This window comes from Eulemur rufifrons, chromosome 15, assembly GCF_041146395.1.
Source record: "Eulemur rufifrons isolate Redbay chromosome 15, OSU_ERuf_1, whole genome shotgun sequence".
Taxonomy (NCBI): domain Eukaryota; kingdom Metazoa; phylum Chordata; class Mammalia; order Primates; family Lemuridae; genus Eulemur; species Eulemur rufifrons.
Genome location: NC_090997.1, coordinates 62,934,762 through 62,953,293, shown reverse-complemented (window position 1 = coordinate 62,953,293; position 18,532 = coordinate 62,934,762). Strand labels below are relative to the sequence as shown.

The 18,532-nt window shown below is 52.5% G+C and overlaps 1 protein-coding gene across 2 annotated transcripts; it reads left to right on the top strand.

Moving 5' to 3' along the window:
* The first annotated feature begins 8,761 nt into the window (after nt 1–8,761).
* Nucleotides 8,762–18,495, top strand: MICAL1 (microtubule associated monooxygenase, calponin and LIM domain containing 1). Of its 2 annotated transcripts, XM_069489152.1 has the most exons (24): nt 8,762–9,063; nt 9,158–9,365; nt 9,617–9,721; nt 10,059–10,163; nt 10,273–10,428; nt 10,986–11,086; nt 11,833–12,090; nt 12,328–12,443; nt 12,636–12,762; nt 12,940–13,021; nt 13,546–13,693; nt 14,113–14,303; nt 14,450–14,538; nt 14,669–14,710; nt 14,954–15,037; nt 15,164–15,320; nt 15,627–15,703; nt 15,996–16,269; nt 16,754–16,851; nt 17,122–17,235; nt 17,362–17,455; nt 17,704–17,803; nt 17,902–17,975; nt 18,315–18,495. In XM_069489152.1, exons 1-24 carry the CDS (start codon nt 8,806–8,808, stop codon nt 18,461–18,463), a joined length of 3,207 nt encoding a protein of 1,068 aa, XP_069345253.1. In that variant the 5' UTR covers nt 8,762–8,805; the 3' UTR covers nt 18,464–18,495. The 2 variants fall into 2 exon arrangements, with proteins under 2 accessions (XP_069345253.1, XP_069345255.1); XM_069489154.1 differs by lacking the exon at nt 11,833–12,090.
* Nucleotides 18,496–18,532: the final 37 nt, after the last annotated feature.

Sequence of the window (18,532 nt, the reverse complement as noted above, 5' to 3'; positions counted from 1 at the left end):
CTCTAAAATCAATACGGTCTTTACTTCAATTGTTTTCTTGTTTTAGACAGCTTTGATTTCTACCTAACTCATAAAAGTTCTTTGGAGGTTAAAGTAATAGAGAATTCTTGAGGTTTGAGAAAAGGTGAAAACATTTTGGTTGCATATTTGCTAAGCTGTATTTTATTGTATGTAATTCACAAAATTTCCAAAATGACACATATGTGTATCAACCAAAGTAATGTTAAATCAGGCCTGATTAGAGCAAACTTATGATTTTTATAAATACTATTATACCCTAAGTATTATTTCATTTTCTTGATTTAGTTGTTTAAACTGTTTAAATTTATTCTTAAAACACAAAGTTTTTACCAGCTTTTCAAAGCTTGCTGACCCAAATTTTCTCCAGGAAATACATAGTATTAAAGTAAATGAATTTTTACTCACCCTGGATAGCTAGGTAATTATTCAGAAAATATGGTTACATAGCTATTTATAAGTCAAGTTTAACTGGCTTTGTATCAGTCTACCTCTGCACTAGAGAACTATAACATGAGCCACATGGGTAATTTTAAATTTTCTTGTAGCCACATTTAAAAACAAAAGAAGCAGGTGAAATTAATTTTAATAAAAGTTTATTTAATATTTGCCAAATATCATTTCAACATGTAAAATTGTTGTAAAAATGTATTTGTGAGGTAATCTATGTTCTCTTTTTCATACTAAGTCTCCAAAATCTCATGTGTATTTTATACTTCCTGCATATCTCAGTTCGATGCTACTGTTCATTGGACATACTTCATCTATATTTAGATTTCATACAGTTTACAGTTGAAGCCTAGATTCACGTATGAAGTAGCTGCAGACATACTTGAGCTTTTCTTCAATAACTGAAACAAGTGTCAGTTTTTAAATTTATATTAAAATTAATTAAAAGCCAGTTCTTCAGTTGCAGTGGCCACATTGCAAGTGCTTGATAGCCACATGTGGCTAGTGGCTCCTATGTTGGACAGCATGGGCCTCTTTCCAGCTTGAGAGTCAGTCCCAGCCAGAACTAGATTATTTGACCTGCTGTCAAAGGGAAACGAGAAAATGATAGCTTTGTCAATCTAGCCTCTCCCTGTGTCCCAAATACACATTCTGCCCCTTTGAATGAAATCCCTATTTTTAAAGTTCAGTGACTTCTGTACCCAAAGGAAGTGTCATACACAATGTCCTTGAGAAATTATATAGCCAGTGTAATGTTTCACAATTCATTTTGTACTAAATGTGTACAGTTTTTAAAATTGTAACAAACACAGAAATACAAAGTGTGTTTCTTAAGAAATAGAATACTATGCATTTGGGCTACTGAAACATACCGTGTTCTGAAGGCGAATCTTTGGTTTCCTCTCAATAGAGGACTAGCCTTGGGATGACTCTAGCTCCTACCATCAAAATGAGTTACTCCTGCGCTTGCCCGGTGTTTCTTGAAACTACTCTTTCCACCTCTATTCTGTGTTTTTCCTACATTTGGTTCTTGTGTTACAAATGTTGTGAACAGGTTAAATGTTGCTGAGGAATAAAAAAGCTTCTTCTTATAGATGGTTTCCTAGAATTCTCGTTATAGATGTTTACCTAGGTTTTCATAAATGGGAGCAATAACAATATCTGCCACAAATGGAGTCGTTCCCATAGGCCAGGAGCCAAAACAGGTGCATATCCTATCTTACTGTCTCTCAAACCTTTTCCATGTCATGGCACGGAAAAAAATAGCGCTCTGTGGTTACAGGACTCCAGGTACCTCTGGCCACAACTGGTTTATTAATTTGCTGGGGCTGCCGTAACAAATACCACAGACTGGATGGCTTAAACAGCAGAAATTTATTTTCTCAGAATTTTGGAGGGTAGAAGTCCAAGATCAAGGTGTCGGTGGGGTTGGTTTCTTCTGAGGCCTCTCTCCTGGCTGTCTTGTTCTGCCTGTGTTTTCACATGTTCTTCCCTGCGTGTGTGTGTGTGTGTGTCCTGATCTCTTTTAAGGACACCAGGCATATTGGATCAGCCCACCCTAATGACCTCATTTGTAATTTCATCTTTCTTCAAATACAGTCCCTTTCTGAGGTACCAGGGGTTACAACATCATGTGAATTGAGGGGGCGGGCACAGTTGGCCTCATAACAACTGGCATCTGGAGTGAGGAGGGTAGCAGTGTCTGGGACAGACACACCTCTAACCCATTTGAGGTATGTCTTTAATCTTCATGACATTCCAGTGAGGTAATATTATTATGCCTATTTTACAGATGAGAACATGGAGGCCCAAAGAGATACCGTCCATTGCCCAAGGTCATACAGTAAGTGGCAGAGCCAGAACTGGGGAACAGGGCTTTTGAGACAAAGTTGAATTTCTTATTACCTATGATCTGCCTAATGTAGCAGGCACTTGTTACCTATGATCTGCCTAGTTTAGCTTTTTGACTAAACTTGAGGATCTATGTCTGAAATTATAGCATACAATCATAAGCTTTCTACATAAAACAATAATAGTGAAAGTTATGGTAAAATTCAATAACTTCCATATTGATATTCACAATAGTATTTTACTACTATGGATTTAAAGGTTAATTGAAATTTACCAATTGGGTGAAAGTTACTACTAAAGTGAAAATGTCTTAGTTAACACAGACCTCTGTAAGTGAGCCCTTGTTTCAGACTTTTAACTGAGGATATTTTAAGTATAAGACAGATTTATTCTTGTTAATCTTATAAGTATTAAGGTAATTTTTCATCCTTAGCTTTGAAACGTAAATAAGCCTAAGTTCCTAAGAATTGAAAGAAAACCTTTGTCTTGCTTTTGTAAATAGCAGGTATGGAGGAATGACCCCTAAAAAAATCCCCCTTACCTGCCTTTTGTAAATAGCAGGTTATCAAGGAGTGACCTCTAAAAGAAGCTGGAATGTCATTGTGATAGTTTATCCTGCTTTCGAATTCTTTACAGGTAATTAAGCAGCAAAGAACTTTAGTTGACTGGAATATATACATATGTGTGTGTGTGTGTCATTCTCACTTGAAAGGTATCACATTAAAAAAGCTTTGAAACTAAAGCACATTTAGTCAGATTTTCAATACAAAACGTAGGCACTTGAACACGCCTTAGGTAGCATTAGCAAGGGATCTTAGCTTTTATTATGTGAGTTTGGGAAGTATTCAGTGTGAAGTGTGGAAAAGGAAAAAAAATTGAGCAGGGGTCAGGGTAGGGAACTTTTATTCTGAATTCTTATAAATATGAATTTGAAGATGATTTTCCAGAAGAATAGTTTGGCCCTTGGTTTTAGTTTACTTTTATACTTGTTAAATTAAAAGTTAAACTGAATCTTCGTTAAGCTAAATCAGAATTTAAAAAAAAAAAAACATTTTCGGGGGGGAGGGGGAGCAAGGGCAATATACATATCCTAAACTTTTGTACCACCATAATATGCTGAAATAAAAAAAAAATTTTTTAAAATCCACATCTTGGCCGGGCGAGGTGGCTCACGCTTGTAATCCTAGCACTCTGGGAGGCCGAGGTGGGTGGATCGTTTGAGCTCAGGAGTTCGAGACCAGCCTGAGCAAGAGCGAGACCCCATCTCTACTAAAAATAGAAAGAAATTATATGGACAGCTAAAAATATATATAGAAAAAATTAGCCGGGCATGGTGGTGCATGCCTGTAGTCCCAGCTACTCGGGAGGCTGAGACAGGAGGATCCCTTGAGCTCAGGAGTTTGAGGTTGCTGTGAGCTAGGCTGACGCCACGGCACTCACTCTAGCCTGGGCAACAGAGTGAGACTCTGTCTCAAAAAAAAAAAAAAAAAAAAAAATCCACATCTCAGATAATTTTAGTATGATTATGTGACTTCTGGAAAAATTTTTCTTATAATCAGTGTTTGAAGGGCAAAAGCAGTCTTATAAACCAAAATAGGGAAAGTATTTAAACTGATCCTGAACCTCCCTGCAGCCTCTCAAGAGTCCCTTGTGTTATCTTGGAGTCTATGAAATCATAATTATGCTTTGACTTCTGGGGAAGGTATTGAATAAAAAGTAGCACACAGAAGGATAAGGTGGGAGGGAAGAACAGGAAAGAAGGAGGGACCCAAATTTGTGATCTACCCACTAAGCCAAGAGGGAAAGCTGCCAATCATTCTTGATGGGGCCCACCCCCTACAACAGTGCATCACCATGTTATGTCAGATCCACCGTGAAATATCTTTTGAGTCCATCCACTCTCCCATCCTCATGGTACCCCATGTCTCTTGCCTGGACTCCTGCAAGGCCTGGCTGATCTTTCTACCCCCTCCCGCCACCCCCTGCTCCACTGGAAGTGGTGATCTACTTGGGCTCACCATTGTCCCCTTGGCTTAGCATCCAGCAGAGTGCCTTGCTAAATGAATGGATTTGCATTATTTATTAAGATAAATACGATCATGTCTCTGCCTAAAATCCTGCCGTTTCCCACCGCACTTAGAATAAAATCCAGCATCCAGCTTCCTCATGGGCCGCCTTCCCAATTCTCACTTCCAGGCGCACTGGCTTCCTTGCTGTTCCCTAAACACACCCAGCTCTTTCCTGCCTGAGGGCTTTGGGGCAGGTGCTTCTCGCCTTGAAAGTTGTCCCCACTCTGACTCACAACTACTCACCTGTCAGAATTCAGGGAGGCCCGCCCTCGCCCTCTAATCTCAATCAAGCCACCCTGTCATATCCTTTCATTGCACTCACTACTCTGCAGCTCAGATGTGATTAATTATTTTTACATCAGGAGCTGTGTCTCTCTGGCCATTCTGCAGCCACAGCTCTCAGCCCAGGACTTCGTTCTTTGAAGTCACTGACCTGCAGATGCAAGGCCATATTATAGGGTGGCTTAAACATGTCACCTTCAGCAGCTGGGACCTAGTTTCTGGCTGCAGGCCCAGGAGATGAGATGTTGGGAGGCGAAGTAAGGATTGCACTTAGAGGCTCATGGCCACTGCTGCGGTGACTATTTGTGAAAACATTAGAACAGATTCTTTTAAAACTGAAGTTTCATGTGTCAGCCACTTATTTGTTCCAATATGAACTGGCTGATGTGATTGAGCTGCCAGGGTGGGTGTTGGGGGAATGTGTGCAGGAATGTGCAGTTTTATAGTTCTATATAACACATAGAATGTGAGTCAGGGCTCAAGAAGAGTGCTTATGGATAAGTAATAAGGAGTATTTTAGCTTTATAGGATCAGTTTTGGTGTTTTTGTGTTGTTTTGTTGTTTGTTTGTTTGTTTGTTTTTTTTCTTGGAAGAAACTCTGTAAGTAGAACTTGGTTTGGGTCTTCTATACATTTCTTAGGGCCAGCAACATTGAATAACAGGATTTCAGAACTGAAATGGGCTGACGAGGTTGAGTGACTAAACTGCATCCATTTAAAGATGAGAAGACTGAAAGGTGGTGACTTGCAAGTTTACACCAGGCTGGTGTGAAGCAAAGCTGGATTCTGCCAGGCCTTCTGGATTCCAGACCTATGTATTCCCCATACTTTATGCTCCCGTGTAAGTCTGTAATCAGCATAAATTTAAACTCCAAGTCAGCAGGGTTTTTTAGCACTGATGAACTCCCTTTTGTTTTGTGATCTTTCTTAAAGACAAATTTTGCGATTTGCTGTTCAGAGAGCCACATAACCCTTTTGGCTGTAACTGAAGTCATGAGTCAAGCCAGACCCTGTTGGCCCTTTGCAACCGTGGAAAGCCAGAGCAGCCAGTTGTTTGCCATCTAATGAAAGGGATATAGGATGGTTCTAAAAGCCTCGTAACGGGCTGTGGTGGACTTTAGAACGTTTTGCACCATTTATTTAAATATGGGTGTGTCATCTACAGCAAATTAATTTCAAGCCAAATGACGTGTCGCCTCAAGCGCTAGCATAGGCCCCGCCGGGAGGGCGGCTGCCCTAGTTTCCTGAGCGACCTGGCAGAGAGCGGTGCTTCCCCTTTCCACCCCCTGCCTGCTCCTCAGCTCCAGCTGGCAGCAGGGCTGTTCACGTCTTACTGGGTCTCAGAGGGTTTCCAGATGAAAGGCAAAGTGAGAAGGAAGGGGAAGGGAGAGCCGTAGAGCCCCCAGCTCTTTCTGGTCCTTGGATCTCAAGGAAAGCAACCCTCTCATTTATTCCTTGGTTAAAGGTGTCAACTTCCTCTAAACAAGAAACAGCTTCTTACAACGCCAGCCTTTCATTTGTCACGTTGGATCAACATGGGTGTGGTGGAGCCCGGATGCCAGCTCTGCCACTTGCTGTGGGCAAGTAACGAACCTTTGTGACTCTGTTTCCTTTTCGGTAAAACGGTACCGTGGTGAACACTGAATATTAACTAGCTGAATGGCCTTGGACGAGTCCCTTCACTTTAGGTGCTGTTTCCTTACCGGGACTATGAGGAAGTTGATTCCAAAGGTCTCTTCAAGCCCTTTTCAGCAGCGACAGTCCCTTGAGTCCTCACTGTAAGGCATTCTTGAACACGGGGGACTTGTGACTCTTCCATACACCCCTCGCATTTCCCCCTCTCTTAGTAGTGGTCTAAGTACCCCCACCCCATCCCCTTGCCCCCCACTTCTCGCGCCCATTTGGAAGTTGCAGATTGCCGAGCTCCCAGGATTTCAATCCGCACCCTTTGCCTTCGGCCCGGGTCTAAGGGCAGAGCAGTCGCAGAGGAGGCGACCCGGCGCTTGGATCCATCCTGGGGCGCCCCGGCCGTGGATCTCCGGCTGGGAGAGATGAAGAGAACGCAGACATTCTGGCGCCACCCTCGGACCCGCCAGCTTCTCCAAACTCCCTACCGAGCCGAGCGCCCTCTCGCCCGGCGCTTGGAGGCTGCCGGGAGTTGGTACCGCGCCGGGGAGGGTGGTCCTCGCCTGGCCCGGGGGTGCGCGCTCTGGCACCCCGCGCCCTTGACGCTCCAGCTCCGAGGCCCCCAAGCAGAACGGGGTGTCAGGAGCGCCACGCCCTAGAGCGCCACCCTGCAGGCGTGGGCGGGCCCGGGACTCTGCCTAGCGGGGGGAGATCGCGGGGTAATGACATGCTAATGAAGCGCGAATAAATCCTCAGCGGGGCCCCGCGCCCCAAGCCTAAGCCCACACCCCGCGGGACACCCGAGCCGGGCGCACGCGGCAGGCCGCCCCGCATCCCGGGCTTCCGCCGGCCCTTCCGCCGCCCCCGCCCTCACTGGTGGCCCGCCTGGCCCCGGAGCCGCCCGGTAAGTCGTGCAGCTGAGCCAGCTGTGCGCCCCGCTGCCGGCCCGGGCTGGGAAAGGGTGGAGGTGCGGGCGCGCGGGCGCTTCCGGGGAAATGCGGCCCCGGGCGCCCGGGAACCACGCTTGGCCGGTCCGGCCGGTCTCCCCCGCGCCCCGCCCTGCTCAGCCCCTCTGCAGACTTTTGCGTCCGGAGTGCTGGGTAACCCCCACCCCGCCGCCAGTGCTCCAGCTTCCTCTCCATCCTTACAGACCGCCCCACCCCTCGCACATCCTTTGTTCTGGCGCTTCCAGGCTGGGTCGCCCCTTTCTCTCCCTTCACCGAGGTCTTCTTCCTTCCACACCCCCACCTCCACCCCAGGAGGAACCTTTGCCCTTTCTGAAGTTCGGTCCGCCCTCATCCAGGTGACCCGCAGCGGACTGCTTTAGTCTCCTGCCTCGGCGCGGCCAGCTGGGAACCGCGGGGCACCTGGGGCGGGGGGAAGGGGGCTGTCGGGGGAGAGCCCCAGGGGCCTGTTCCCCACTGCGGCCACCCACCCCTCCTAACTCTGTTGTGGGCAGCCGCATCCTCTATATCCTCTGATCCCTTCCGGTCCCAGCGAGAGAACCGACACCCCTCAAGTTGCGTGGGTGTCCGAGCGAAGGAGGGGGGGACAAAGAGCGGCCTTGTCTCTGGAGATTCCTGGGAGGGCGCACAGCGGGCGGGGCGGGGCGGAGTTGGGTGGAGGGTCGATTGGAGTGAGAGGAACTTGGGAGGGGAAAACCGGCTGCTGTGGCCCCCCACTTCTTCCCAAGGCCCCCTAGAGCAGGGCAAGTTCACAGAGGAAGTGTTTTGACCACAGTGAGTCAGAAATAGACCCAGGCCTGTGTTAGTCAAGTTGCAACATCCTCTGGCTGCCTGCTGAATAGTTTGGTGCTGGGAAGTGGAACCTTCCTAGGCAGAGGCTGTCTTCCCCGTCATCAGGAGGCAAGAACGAGTGCTGAGGAGGAAAACTTTGCCCTTGGCAGGAGACACATCCCACAACCAGCATGACACTGAGGCCATCGAGGGGCCCCCAGCCCTGGGAGGTGTGGGGTGAGATGGGGCCGTATGTGTGCCCAGCAGCTGGGGTTGTGGGAATTATCTGTCCCTGTCTACATGGAAAGGAAGCCTTCCTCCTGCCTTCACCACTTCCGATTGATTCCCCTGCTCACTACTTCCAGAGCCTGGGGAAGGCAGGCTAAGGATTCCTGCTCCAGGGCTTGGAGATCCCTGGACAGGGAGGCTGAGCTGGAGGCTGCCAAGGCTTCCCATATGCCCTATGTGCCCAGGACTACTGATTTTTCATTTCCAAATTTGGTAAATTTCACTTGGCCTGAACAGGATAGCAGCTGTCTCTGGAGCACACTAGGCAGCAGGGTAGGCTGGGAAGGAGGAATAGAGCCAATCAGGGATGGACCTGGAGCTCCCTGGGGACACGAGCCTGCTCTCTTTTCCTCCCCTTCCTTTTCCCTTCCTCCTTTCTCCAGCCTCCTCCCCTTCTCTTCCCTCCTTCTTTCCAGCAGCCACTGCCTCTGCCCAGCTGTCCAGCTGTCCAGCTGCTCCCCTCCCTGGGAGCCCCAGGAGGCCTCCATGGCTTCACCCCCCTCCACAAACCCAGCGCATGCCCACTTTGAGAGCTTCCTGCAGGCCCAGCTGTGCCAGGATGTGCTGAACAGCTTCCAGGGACTATGTGGGGCCCTGGGGCTGGAGCCCGGTGGGGGGCTGCCCCAGTACCACAAGATCAAGGCTCAGCTCAACTACTGGAGCGCCAAGTCACTGTGGGCCAAGCTGGACAAGCGAGCAGGCCAGACTGTCTACCAGCAGGGCCGGGCCTGCACCAGCACCAAGGTGGATATGCGGTGCCTGGGATGGGGCATGGGGAATGGGGGAGCCAGAGGAGGGGGACGGGATGCCATACCCCCACCACCCTGTGTGTTCACAGTGCCTGGTGGTGGGTGCTGGACCTTGCGGGCTGCGGGCCGCTGTGGAGCTGGCACTGCTGGGGGCCCGTGTGGTGCTGGTGGAAAAGCGCACCAAGTTCTCCCGCCACAACGTGCTCCACCTCTGGCCCTTCACTATCCATGACCTGAGGGCACTTGGTGCCAAGAAGTTCTATGGACGCTTCTGCACTGGCACCCTGGACCACATCAGTGAGCACCACGTGGTGGCCTGGAGGGGCGGGTGAGCCTGGCCCTAGAGACAGGCCAGTGTGGGGAGAGTCAGAGTGGACAAGATTCATATCAGCCAGGTGACCTTGAAGACTCAGGTCCCTCAACTATAGAGCTCACAGTTGGACTGAGTGATTTCTAAGACCTTCTCCAGCTCTGACCAGGCGCACACTAGTGCTTGGGGAGGCTGTGCAGCCCTGGGTTCCCTGTTCCTAATGTCCTCTTCCTTCTAGGCATCCGGCAGCTCCAGCTGCTTCTGCTGAAGGTGGCATTACTGCTGGGGGTGGAAATTCACTGGGGTGTCACTTTCACTGGCGTCCAGCCCCCTCCCAGAAAGGGTAAGTATGTCTATGCTCCTAGGAATCCCCACCCACCAAGGAGATCTTGGCCAGCGCCAGGGAAAGGGTGGGGCTGGGAGTCAGCTGATAATCCTTTACCAACAGAGCAGCCCTGGGCAACCACTCTGAGCCTCAGGTTGAACACTTGCAAAATAGGAATTCCTTCCTTACCTGCCTTTCATGCTGTGAAGGTATAATCTGATAGACAATGTATCATTGCTTTCTAAACTATAGAGTTCTTAACACATTGATTTTAGTTATTTCACTGGCTTGTCCCGGGAGTGTAGGGGCCCCTCTGACTTCTACACTTTTGTGCCTCTCGTGACCCCTGCCTCAGGGAGTGGCTGGCGTGCCCAGCTCCAGCCCAACCCCCCAACCCAGCTGGTCAACTATGAATTTGATGTCCTCATCTCAGCTGCAGGAGGTAAATTCGTCCCTGAAGGTGAGTGATCCCTTCCCTCAAAGAAGCCAGCATGTTTGGCTCCTTCTGAGCCTTTCTAGGCTGTTACACCCCTCTTCTCCTGCCACTACCCATTTACTCCCACCTCTAGGCTTCAAAGTTCGAGAAATGCGAGGCAAATTGGCTATTGGCATCACAGTCAACTTTGTGAACAGGCGCACCGTGGAGGAGACGCAGGTGCCAGAGATCAGCGGCGTGGCCAGGATCTACAACCAGAGCTTCTTCCAGAGCCTGCTCAGAGCTACAGGTCAGGGCCTCCCCTTGCTGGGTTTTCCCTCCCCTTTCCTGACTGTGGGCTGGCTGCCACCTCTCCCTTCCAGACCTGCCCTCAGTGCAAGGAATCTCAACTTTCCCATCTTTGTGGTCTCAGCAGCAAAGAAAGAACCTGTCTCCCCAGGGATTAAACGGGCCCAGCCCCACTTGGCCACCAAGCATGAAAAGTCCTGGTATCTCTCACTTTTGCTTTGTGCTCCTTTATGATTTACTGTAAAAATAATGTAAATTGAAAACAAAAGTGGCACTTCAAGAAGATGCCCAGTGTTTACTTTGGCTTCGCACTGCTATGTGACCATGTGGTGCAGGTCTCCCAGCTGCCATCCCACCCATGTTTCCCTCTTTGCTCCAAGCCCTCAGGCCTCCTGGGCCTCAGACAGATGGTCCTCTGTGCCACCGGGACTTGTGGGGTTCTGTGTGTCTAAGCTGGGGATCCCAGCTGTCAGATGTCGGGCCACAGCGGGGGTGTTTGCAGAGGTGCTGCATAATCTGGAGGAGGCATATCTCCTGGCCCCTGCCTTGTTCCCCCAGGCATTGATCTAGAAAACATCGTATACTACAAGGATGACACCCACTATTTTGTGATGACAGCCAAGAAGCAGTGCCTGCTGCGGCTGGGAGTGCTGCGTCAGGTGGGGCCCAGGCCCAGGCTGGGAGAGGCTGGACAGTGGGAGGTGGAGGTGGAGCGGGACACGGGGAAGTGGAGGCCAGGCCTGGACACAGTTTACTGCTGGGTGGAGAGGGACCCCCGTCTCCCCTGGCATTAACTCCACCCCTGCAAGCTCTTCTCCCCTGGGATTTTCATGGCAACAGGAATCATATTCTGGGCTAAACACCTTATACCAGCCACAATACTACAAATGTAAGTCCATGAGGGAAGAGATTTTTGTCTCTGTTTCTCGCTTGCTGGTAATTCCTGGTGCCTAGAATGTTGCCTAACATGTAGTAAGCACCCAATATGTATTTGCTGAATGAATGAACTAGTTGAGTGCCTACTCTGTGCTAGGTACTGTGTTGAGAGCTAAATTTGCATTTTCTCATCTAATTCTTATGAGTACCTTGGTAAGTTAGGTGTGTTGTCTCTAAATGATGGACAAACTGAGGCTCTGAGAAATTCAGTGGCAACTGACAGTAATGATATTGGGCTTCATGGGCAGAGCAGAGCCTGGGACCCCCAGCAGCAGGGTGGGTGTTAAGGAAGAGGCTTTGAGAATTCCAGGCCATTGGAATTCTAGTCCCAGCTCAGCCTTCAACTGCTGTGTAGTCTGGGGCAGCCCCCTCCCTCTCTGAGCCTCAGTACCTGCACCTTCTACACCCAAGGGCATGGGACTGATGCATCGGCCCTGCTCTCAGAGGTTCTGATCTGTTGGCCTTGTAGGACTGGCCGGAGACTGATCGGCTGCTGGGCAGTGCCAATGTAGTGCCTGAAGCTCTGCAGCGTTTTGCCCGGGCAGCTGCTGACTTCGCCACCCATGGCAAGCTCGGAAAACTAGAGTTCGCCCGGGATGCCCACGGGCAGCCCGACGTCTCTGCCTTTGACTTCACGAGCATGATGCGGGCAGAGAGTTCTGCTCGTGTGCAAGAGAAACATGGCGCCCGCCTGCTGCTGGGACTGGTGGGGGACTGCCTGGTGGAGGTGAGGTGTTCAGGAGGCATGAGGGTTTCACGGCTGGGGGAGAAAGCCACCTAACAGGGAGGAGGGGGAAAAAAAGGTCTGCTTGTTGAGGGGGAGGGGCTACGGGCTGCTTGGGGGAGGTGAGAGGCTGCCTGGTGTGGATCTGGGCCCCTGTGCAATGACCTTGGAGGGCATCTGGGCTTGAGATGCTCCCGTTGGCTTCTCACTGAGCAGTTTCCTATTCCTCTGACTCTGCAGCCCTTCTGGCCCCTGGGCACTGGAGTGGCCCGGGGCTTCCTGGCAGCCTTTGATGCAGCCTGGATGGTGAAGCGGTGGGCAGAGGGCACTGGGCCCCTAGAGGTGTTGGCCGAGCGGTGAGGCCTGAGTTGGGGGTCCGGGCAGGGTGGGATATGGGACAAGGGTCAGGAAGAGGGGTAGGAGTGCTGGGTCAATAGATGGGGGCATGGACAAGAGAGAATAAAAGAAAGGCCCAGCAGTTCCTGAGGGGTGGGTGCTGTCAGGTGCCCTCCAACTCATGGCCATGGCCCCCACCCCCACCCCCTCAGTGAGAGCCTGTACCAGCTTCTGTCACAGACATCCCCGGAAAACATGCATCGCAATGTGGCCCAGTATGGGCTGGACCCAGCCACCCGCTACCCGAACCTGAACCTCCGGGCCGTGATCCCCAATCAGGTCAGACCCCTGGCACCCGCACAGACTTCCCAGGTCACAGCCCCCTTCCCCCAGGTCAGGCCTTGCCTGCGCAGTCACTACTCCTCGGGGTCAGTCCTGCCCCCAGCAGACCCTCCATCCTGGGATCAAGGGGCTGTGTGGTCAGCCTGCCTTGAGACCTGAGAGAGACTGCCTTAGGTACGTGACCTGTACGACATGCTGGCCAAGGAGCCTGTGCGGAAGAAGAGTGACAAGACAGACACAGGGAGACCGGCCACTGGTGAGCAAGCTTTCCTCCAAGGGGATGGCCAAAATATCTACCAACCAGTGGGGCCCAGGCAGCACCCATCAGAGCAGCTGTGGCCTCAGGGCAGCTGCAGCCTCAGGACAGGAGCACTCGCTGCTGGGACAGTGGGGGCTTTGGGGCCTGCCGGAGGGGTGCAGGGGCAGCGGGCACTCAGCAGCCGCTGTTTGTGGGTCCGCGTGGATGTGTTTCAGTATCTGAACCACCGCTACAGCAGCAGCAGTACTGCCAACCCCTTCCTGCCCTGCAACCCCCACACCGCCTTCCGTGACTGGCTGTCCTGTGTGGCTAGTAGTGATTTCACTTTATTTATTCCTCCATGTTATTCCAAAAAGGGATTTTTGAAAATGAGAGCACTAGGATGGAGGTGCTGACAGTGAGTTTTGGGCTGGTGCCCTGACTCCTCCTCCCCGACAAGCCCCCCACTCTCTGCAGCTGGGCTCCCTGTGAGCCATGGGTGAGGCGGGGAGGCCTCGGGCACAGCACACCTTCTCTCCCAGGGTCGGCGGGCACCCAGGAGGAGCTGCTCCGCTGGTGCCAGGAACAGACAGCTGGGTACCCAGGAGTCCATGTCACTGACCTGTCTTCCTCCTGGGCTGACGGGCTAGCTCTGTGTGCCCTGGTGCACGGGCTGCGGCCCAGCCTGCTGTGAGTTTGGGATCGGCATGGGGTCGCTGGCAGACTGTACTCTGTCTCATGCCGCTGCCCTCCCTCTGTCATGGTGGGGAGATCGCTGTGCAGGAGTTAGCACATCCAGTTGAGTCCTAGCTCCACCACTTCTGCCTCCCTACAAACAGTATTCCTGCCTGCCTCTGCCCCAGAGTCTCGTGAGAATCTAATGCATGCTGATAGGGGAGAGCTTCGTGAATGTAGAGGGTCCCCAAGCAGAAGCAGTTGTCATTTGGCTGGGGGGGTAGCAGAGACAACAAACAGACTTTCATGCCCCCTCCTCCCTATGGGACCCCCGCCCCTGCTTGCTGTCCTCCCCTCCTGCTGTCCCCACCTCTCCTCCCCTCAATAGGCCAGGTTCTTGTCTCCCATTGGCTTCTCTCCACGACTCCCCACAGGGAACCCTCAGAGCTGCAGGGCATGGGGGCTCTGGAAGCCACTGCTTGGGCGCTGAAGGTGGCAGAGCATGAGCTGGGCATCACGCCAGTGGTATCTGCACAGGCAGTGGTGGCAGGGAGTGACCCACTGGGCCTTATCGCCTACCTCAGCCACTTCCACAGTGCCTTCAAGAGTACACCCCACGGCCCAGGTGACCTGGGGGGTGGGCATGTGGGACACGGGTGGGGAGGGGAGTGTGTGTGAGAGAGAAGGTGTCTTCTGAGGGCCAGCCTGGGAAAAGGGTCTGTTCCGGGGGTACAATATTGGCCCCCCCACCTACCCTGACTCTCCCTGCAGGCCCTGCTGCCCAAGCCTCTCCGGGGACCTCCAGTGCTGTATTGTTCCTTGGGAAACTTCAGAGGACCCTGCAACGGACCCGGGCCAAGGTGGAGAGTCTGGGCAGGGCTGGGGGTAGCCAGGGGGTGCCCTGTGGAGGTCCCTGGGGTGATTCAGAAAGGGGGAAGGGGGGACTGGCGGCTCCAAGCCTCATGCTCAGAGTTGTAGGATTTGTTGCAGGAAAATGGGGAGGATGCTGGTGGCAAGAAGCCTCGCTTGGAGGTAAATGCAGGCAGGGGCTGGACAGTCCCCTCTGCCTGTTCTCTTCCCCTTCCCCGGGTACTGTCTTCCCTGTGTCCTGCCCCCCATGTCCTGCTCCCCACCCCAGGTCCTGTAATCCCCCATCTGCCTCCCTGCCCAGGCTTCCTCATCTTCCTTTCCAGCCCTTTCTGTGCATCTGCACATGTCCACTCCCAGCTGATCCTGCCCCTCCACCCTCCCGGCCTGAGCACTTAACCTTCTTAGGTAGAGGCCGAGACCCCAAATACTGAGGAGCCACCTGTCCCTGAGCCTGGTGCACCCCTGACACCCCCGTCTCAACACCAGGAGGTAAGAGCCAGGGGTCTGTGAGCAGAGGCCTGGGGAGATAAGGGAAGGGGTGTTTAAAGGAAGGGAAGAACTTTGCAGCTGGCTTTGGCTGCACTAACCCTGTGTCCCGGGGGGGCATCCATGCAGGCTGGTGCTGGGGACCTGTGTGCACTTTGTGGGGAACACCTCTATATCCTAGAACGCCTCTGTGTCGATGGCCATTTCTTCCACCGGAGCTGCTTCCGTTGCCATACCTGTGAGGCCACACTGTGGCCAAGTGGCTATGGGCTGCACCCAGGAGATGGTGAGTGAGCCTGGGAGACCTCTAAGGGGACTTTGGGCCTGGCCCTGCCTGGGGGACAAAGAGCTTGAGGGGAGAGGAGGACAGGGTGCTGGGCACAAGGTGGAAATGGGTTCAAGATGGCACTTTCTTCCCCTGAGCGCAGGGTCTTCTGTCCCCTCCAAAGTTCCAGACGAGAGGTTCTAAGGAACCAGGAAGCTGGCAGAAATTACCTTCTGAGAGCCAGTCTTGTTGCCCCCACCTTCCCTGACTGTCTGGGCATTGGGCTGCCTACACCTGATGCCTCCTCCCCCTCTCCACCCTTCCCAGGACGTTTCTACTGCCTCCAGCACCTGCCCCAGCCAGCCCACAAAGAGGATGGCAGCGACGGAGGCCCTCAGAGTCTGGTAAAAACTGTGATGGTGTGTGTGTGTTGGGGCATGGGAAGAGGAAAGGGGTCTCTCCAAGCCAGCACATTGCGGGGGTAACTGAATGTTGCCCTCCACTAGAATGTAAGCCCCACGAAGGCGGGATGCCTGTTTTACTATTGCTGTGTCTCAAGTACCCAGAACACTGCCTGACACTGCTCAGTAAATGGTGCTAAGTGAGTGAGTGCCATGACCCACGTTTGCTCCAAAGGAGTGGCCTCAGCCCCACACGGGGCAGGTCACTGACCAGACCACATGGTGGCTTTTCCAGGAGCTTCCTACACCAGATGAGGTTAATATGCCACCAGGCCCCTCAACTCACAGAGCCTCGCAGGAGGCCAGTCCTGTTCCAAGCCCCAGCCAGCCCACCCGTCGGTTGATCCGCCTCCCCAGCCCGGAACGCCAGCGGTTGTCCTCCCTCAACCTTACCCCTGATGAGGAAATGGAGCCACCACCCAAGCCCCCCCGCAGCTGCTCTGCCTTGGCCCGCCAGGCCCTGGAGGGCAGCTTTGTGGGTTGGGGCATGCCAGTCCAGACACCTCAAGGTAACTGTTTTCCCCACACCTGTGCTGACTCAGGCTAGCAATGGGGCAGGAGAATGGGGATTCCTGCAAGTGGAATTCTGGGGACTAGAAAAGGAAGTGTGGGCCGGGCGCGGTGGCTAACGCCTATAATCCTAGCACTCTGGGAGGCCGAGGCGGGTGGATCGCTCAAGGTCAGGAGTTCGAGACCAGCCTGAGCAAGAGCGAGACCCCGTCTCTACTAAAAATAGAAAGAAATTATATGGACAACTAAAATATATATATACAAAAAATTAGCCGGGCATGGTGGTGCATGCCTGTAGTCCCAGCTACTCGGGAGGCTGAGGCAGTAGGATCACTTAAGCCCAGGAGTCTGAGGTTGCTGTGAGCTAAGCTGACGCCACGGCACTCACTCTAGCCTGGGCAACAGAGTGAGACTCTGTCTCAAAAAAAAAAAAAAGAAAAGGAAGTATGTATCTCACGCCCTGTCTGCTTCTCCCTGGCTCAGTTCTTGTGGCCATGGAGGAGGAAGAGAGTCCTTCCTCCAGTGAAGAAGAAGACGACGAAGGGGAGGAAGATGTGCCTTTGGACTCAAACATGGAACAGGTGAGTGGGTGGAAGCTGGCCGCCTACTCTGCCCCAGCCCGCACGCATCCACTGAATACTCTCCACCCCCCACAGGAGGAACCCACGCCACACTCCATCCTCTGCACTCTCACCCAGCCCGACTTTCTTGTCTCTAAGCTTCCATCTTTTCTACCAGAACTTACCCCACTTTCAGCCCAGGTTTTCACCTGCCTTTCCAAACAGAGCTTCTGCCACTCCTATCTACCAGAGGGGCCGGGCCCTACGGCTAATTGCCTCACCCTCCCATAGGCCCTGCTAACCTTCGCCAAGACCTCAGGCACCATGAATAAGTACCCAACGTGGCGTCGGACTCTGCTGCGCCGTGCTAAGGAAGAGGAGATGAAGCGGTTCTGCAAGGCCCAGGTGAGGCCCAGGGGTTCCTGGAAGTTTTGATGGGGTTGGAGTTCTGAGACTGGAGTCAGAGCTCCTCCAGTGCTCTGTTCTTGAGCAGTCCAGAGACTCCTGGGTCTCCTGTCTTATACTCCTCAGGCCATCCAGCGGCGACTAAATGAGATTGATGCTGCTCTGAGGGAACTGGAGGCCGAGGGCGTGAAGCTGGAGCAGGCCCTGAGGAGCCAGAGCAGTGAGTGAAGATGGGAGGGATAAGCTAGGACACCCCTCTGCCTCCTAGCACTGTGTTTAGCCCCCAGCCATCCCTCAAACCAGCAGGCTATGGCCCACAGCAGGCCCAACGGACGTGCCACACAGCTCTCTGACACTCACACCCATAACACCCTTCTTTCCCCGGATCCTGTTGCCCGTAAGCCCATGACTCCTGTGGCCCTGGCTGGAGGCCTCCTGACCACCCCTACCCATCTTCCTTCTTATCAGGTTCCCCAGACCAGCAAAAGGAACTGTGGGTAGAACAGCTGCTACAGCTTGTTCAGAAGAAAAACGGCTTGGTGGCTGAGGAGGCTGAGCTCATGATCACGTAAGGAGTGGGGAATGGTGACAAGTGGCTCCTGAGCCAGGCCCCAGCCCCTTGTGTATCCTGAACAGATGTGCCTCTTCAAACCCTGGCCTCCACAGGGTACAGGAGCTGAATCTGGAGGAGAAGCAGTGGCAGCTGGACCAGGAGCTACGCAGCTACATGAACCGGGAAGGTAGGTGTGATGGGGGAGAGGCAGACATATCCCATAGCTGGTGCTGCACAAGTCTCATGATCTCAGATACTGATCAAGCAACGTGGATGGGGCTCCAAAACCCTACTCTCCCTTTAGTTCAATGAGAGCTGCACAATAGGCTTTTATAAAAGATTTCCTTCAAAAATGGTGCTGCTTCTAGATAATGCCAGAAAACCACTGGTATTGACAAAGCACCTAATTTTGCAGATTAAGAAACAAAGCCTGGGTTGTAGAAATCACATAGGCCGGGATTAGGTTGTGCCTCTCCTGCCTCCCTGCCCAGTTCCCTCTTCTCTAAGTTTCATCTCCTCCCTTCAGAAACCCTAAAGACAGCTGCCGATCAGCAGGCTGAGGACCAGGTCCTGAGGAAACTGGTGGAGGTGGTGAACCAGCGAGATGCCCTCATTCGCTTCCAGGAAGAGCGCAGGCTCAGTGAGCTGGCCTTGGGGACAGGGGCCCAGGGCTAGAAGAGGATGGGTTGCCTGGGAGAGGGCCTCACTGTTTACAATTAAAATGTTTCTGCCATAAATAAGGCT

Bases quoted from the DNA above. Each gene is read 5' to 3' on its own strand.
- MICAL1 (XM_069489152.1), top strand. From the start codon at position 8,806: ATGGCTTCACCCCCCTCCACAAACCCAGCGCATGCCCACTTTGAGAGC. The intron at 13,022-13,545 runs GTGAGCAAGCTT...CTTCTCTCCCAG, and splicing joins CACAGGGAGACCGGCCACTG to GGTCGGCGGGCACCCAGGAG. The intron at 15,321-15,626 runs GTGAGTGAGCCT...CACCCTTCCCAG, and splicing joins TGGGCTGCACCCAGGAGATG to GACGTTTCTACTGCCTCCAG.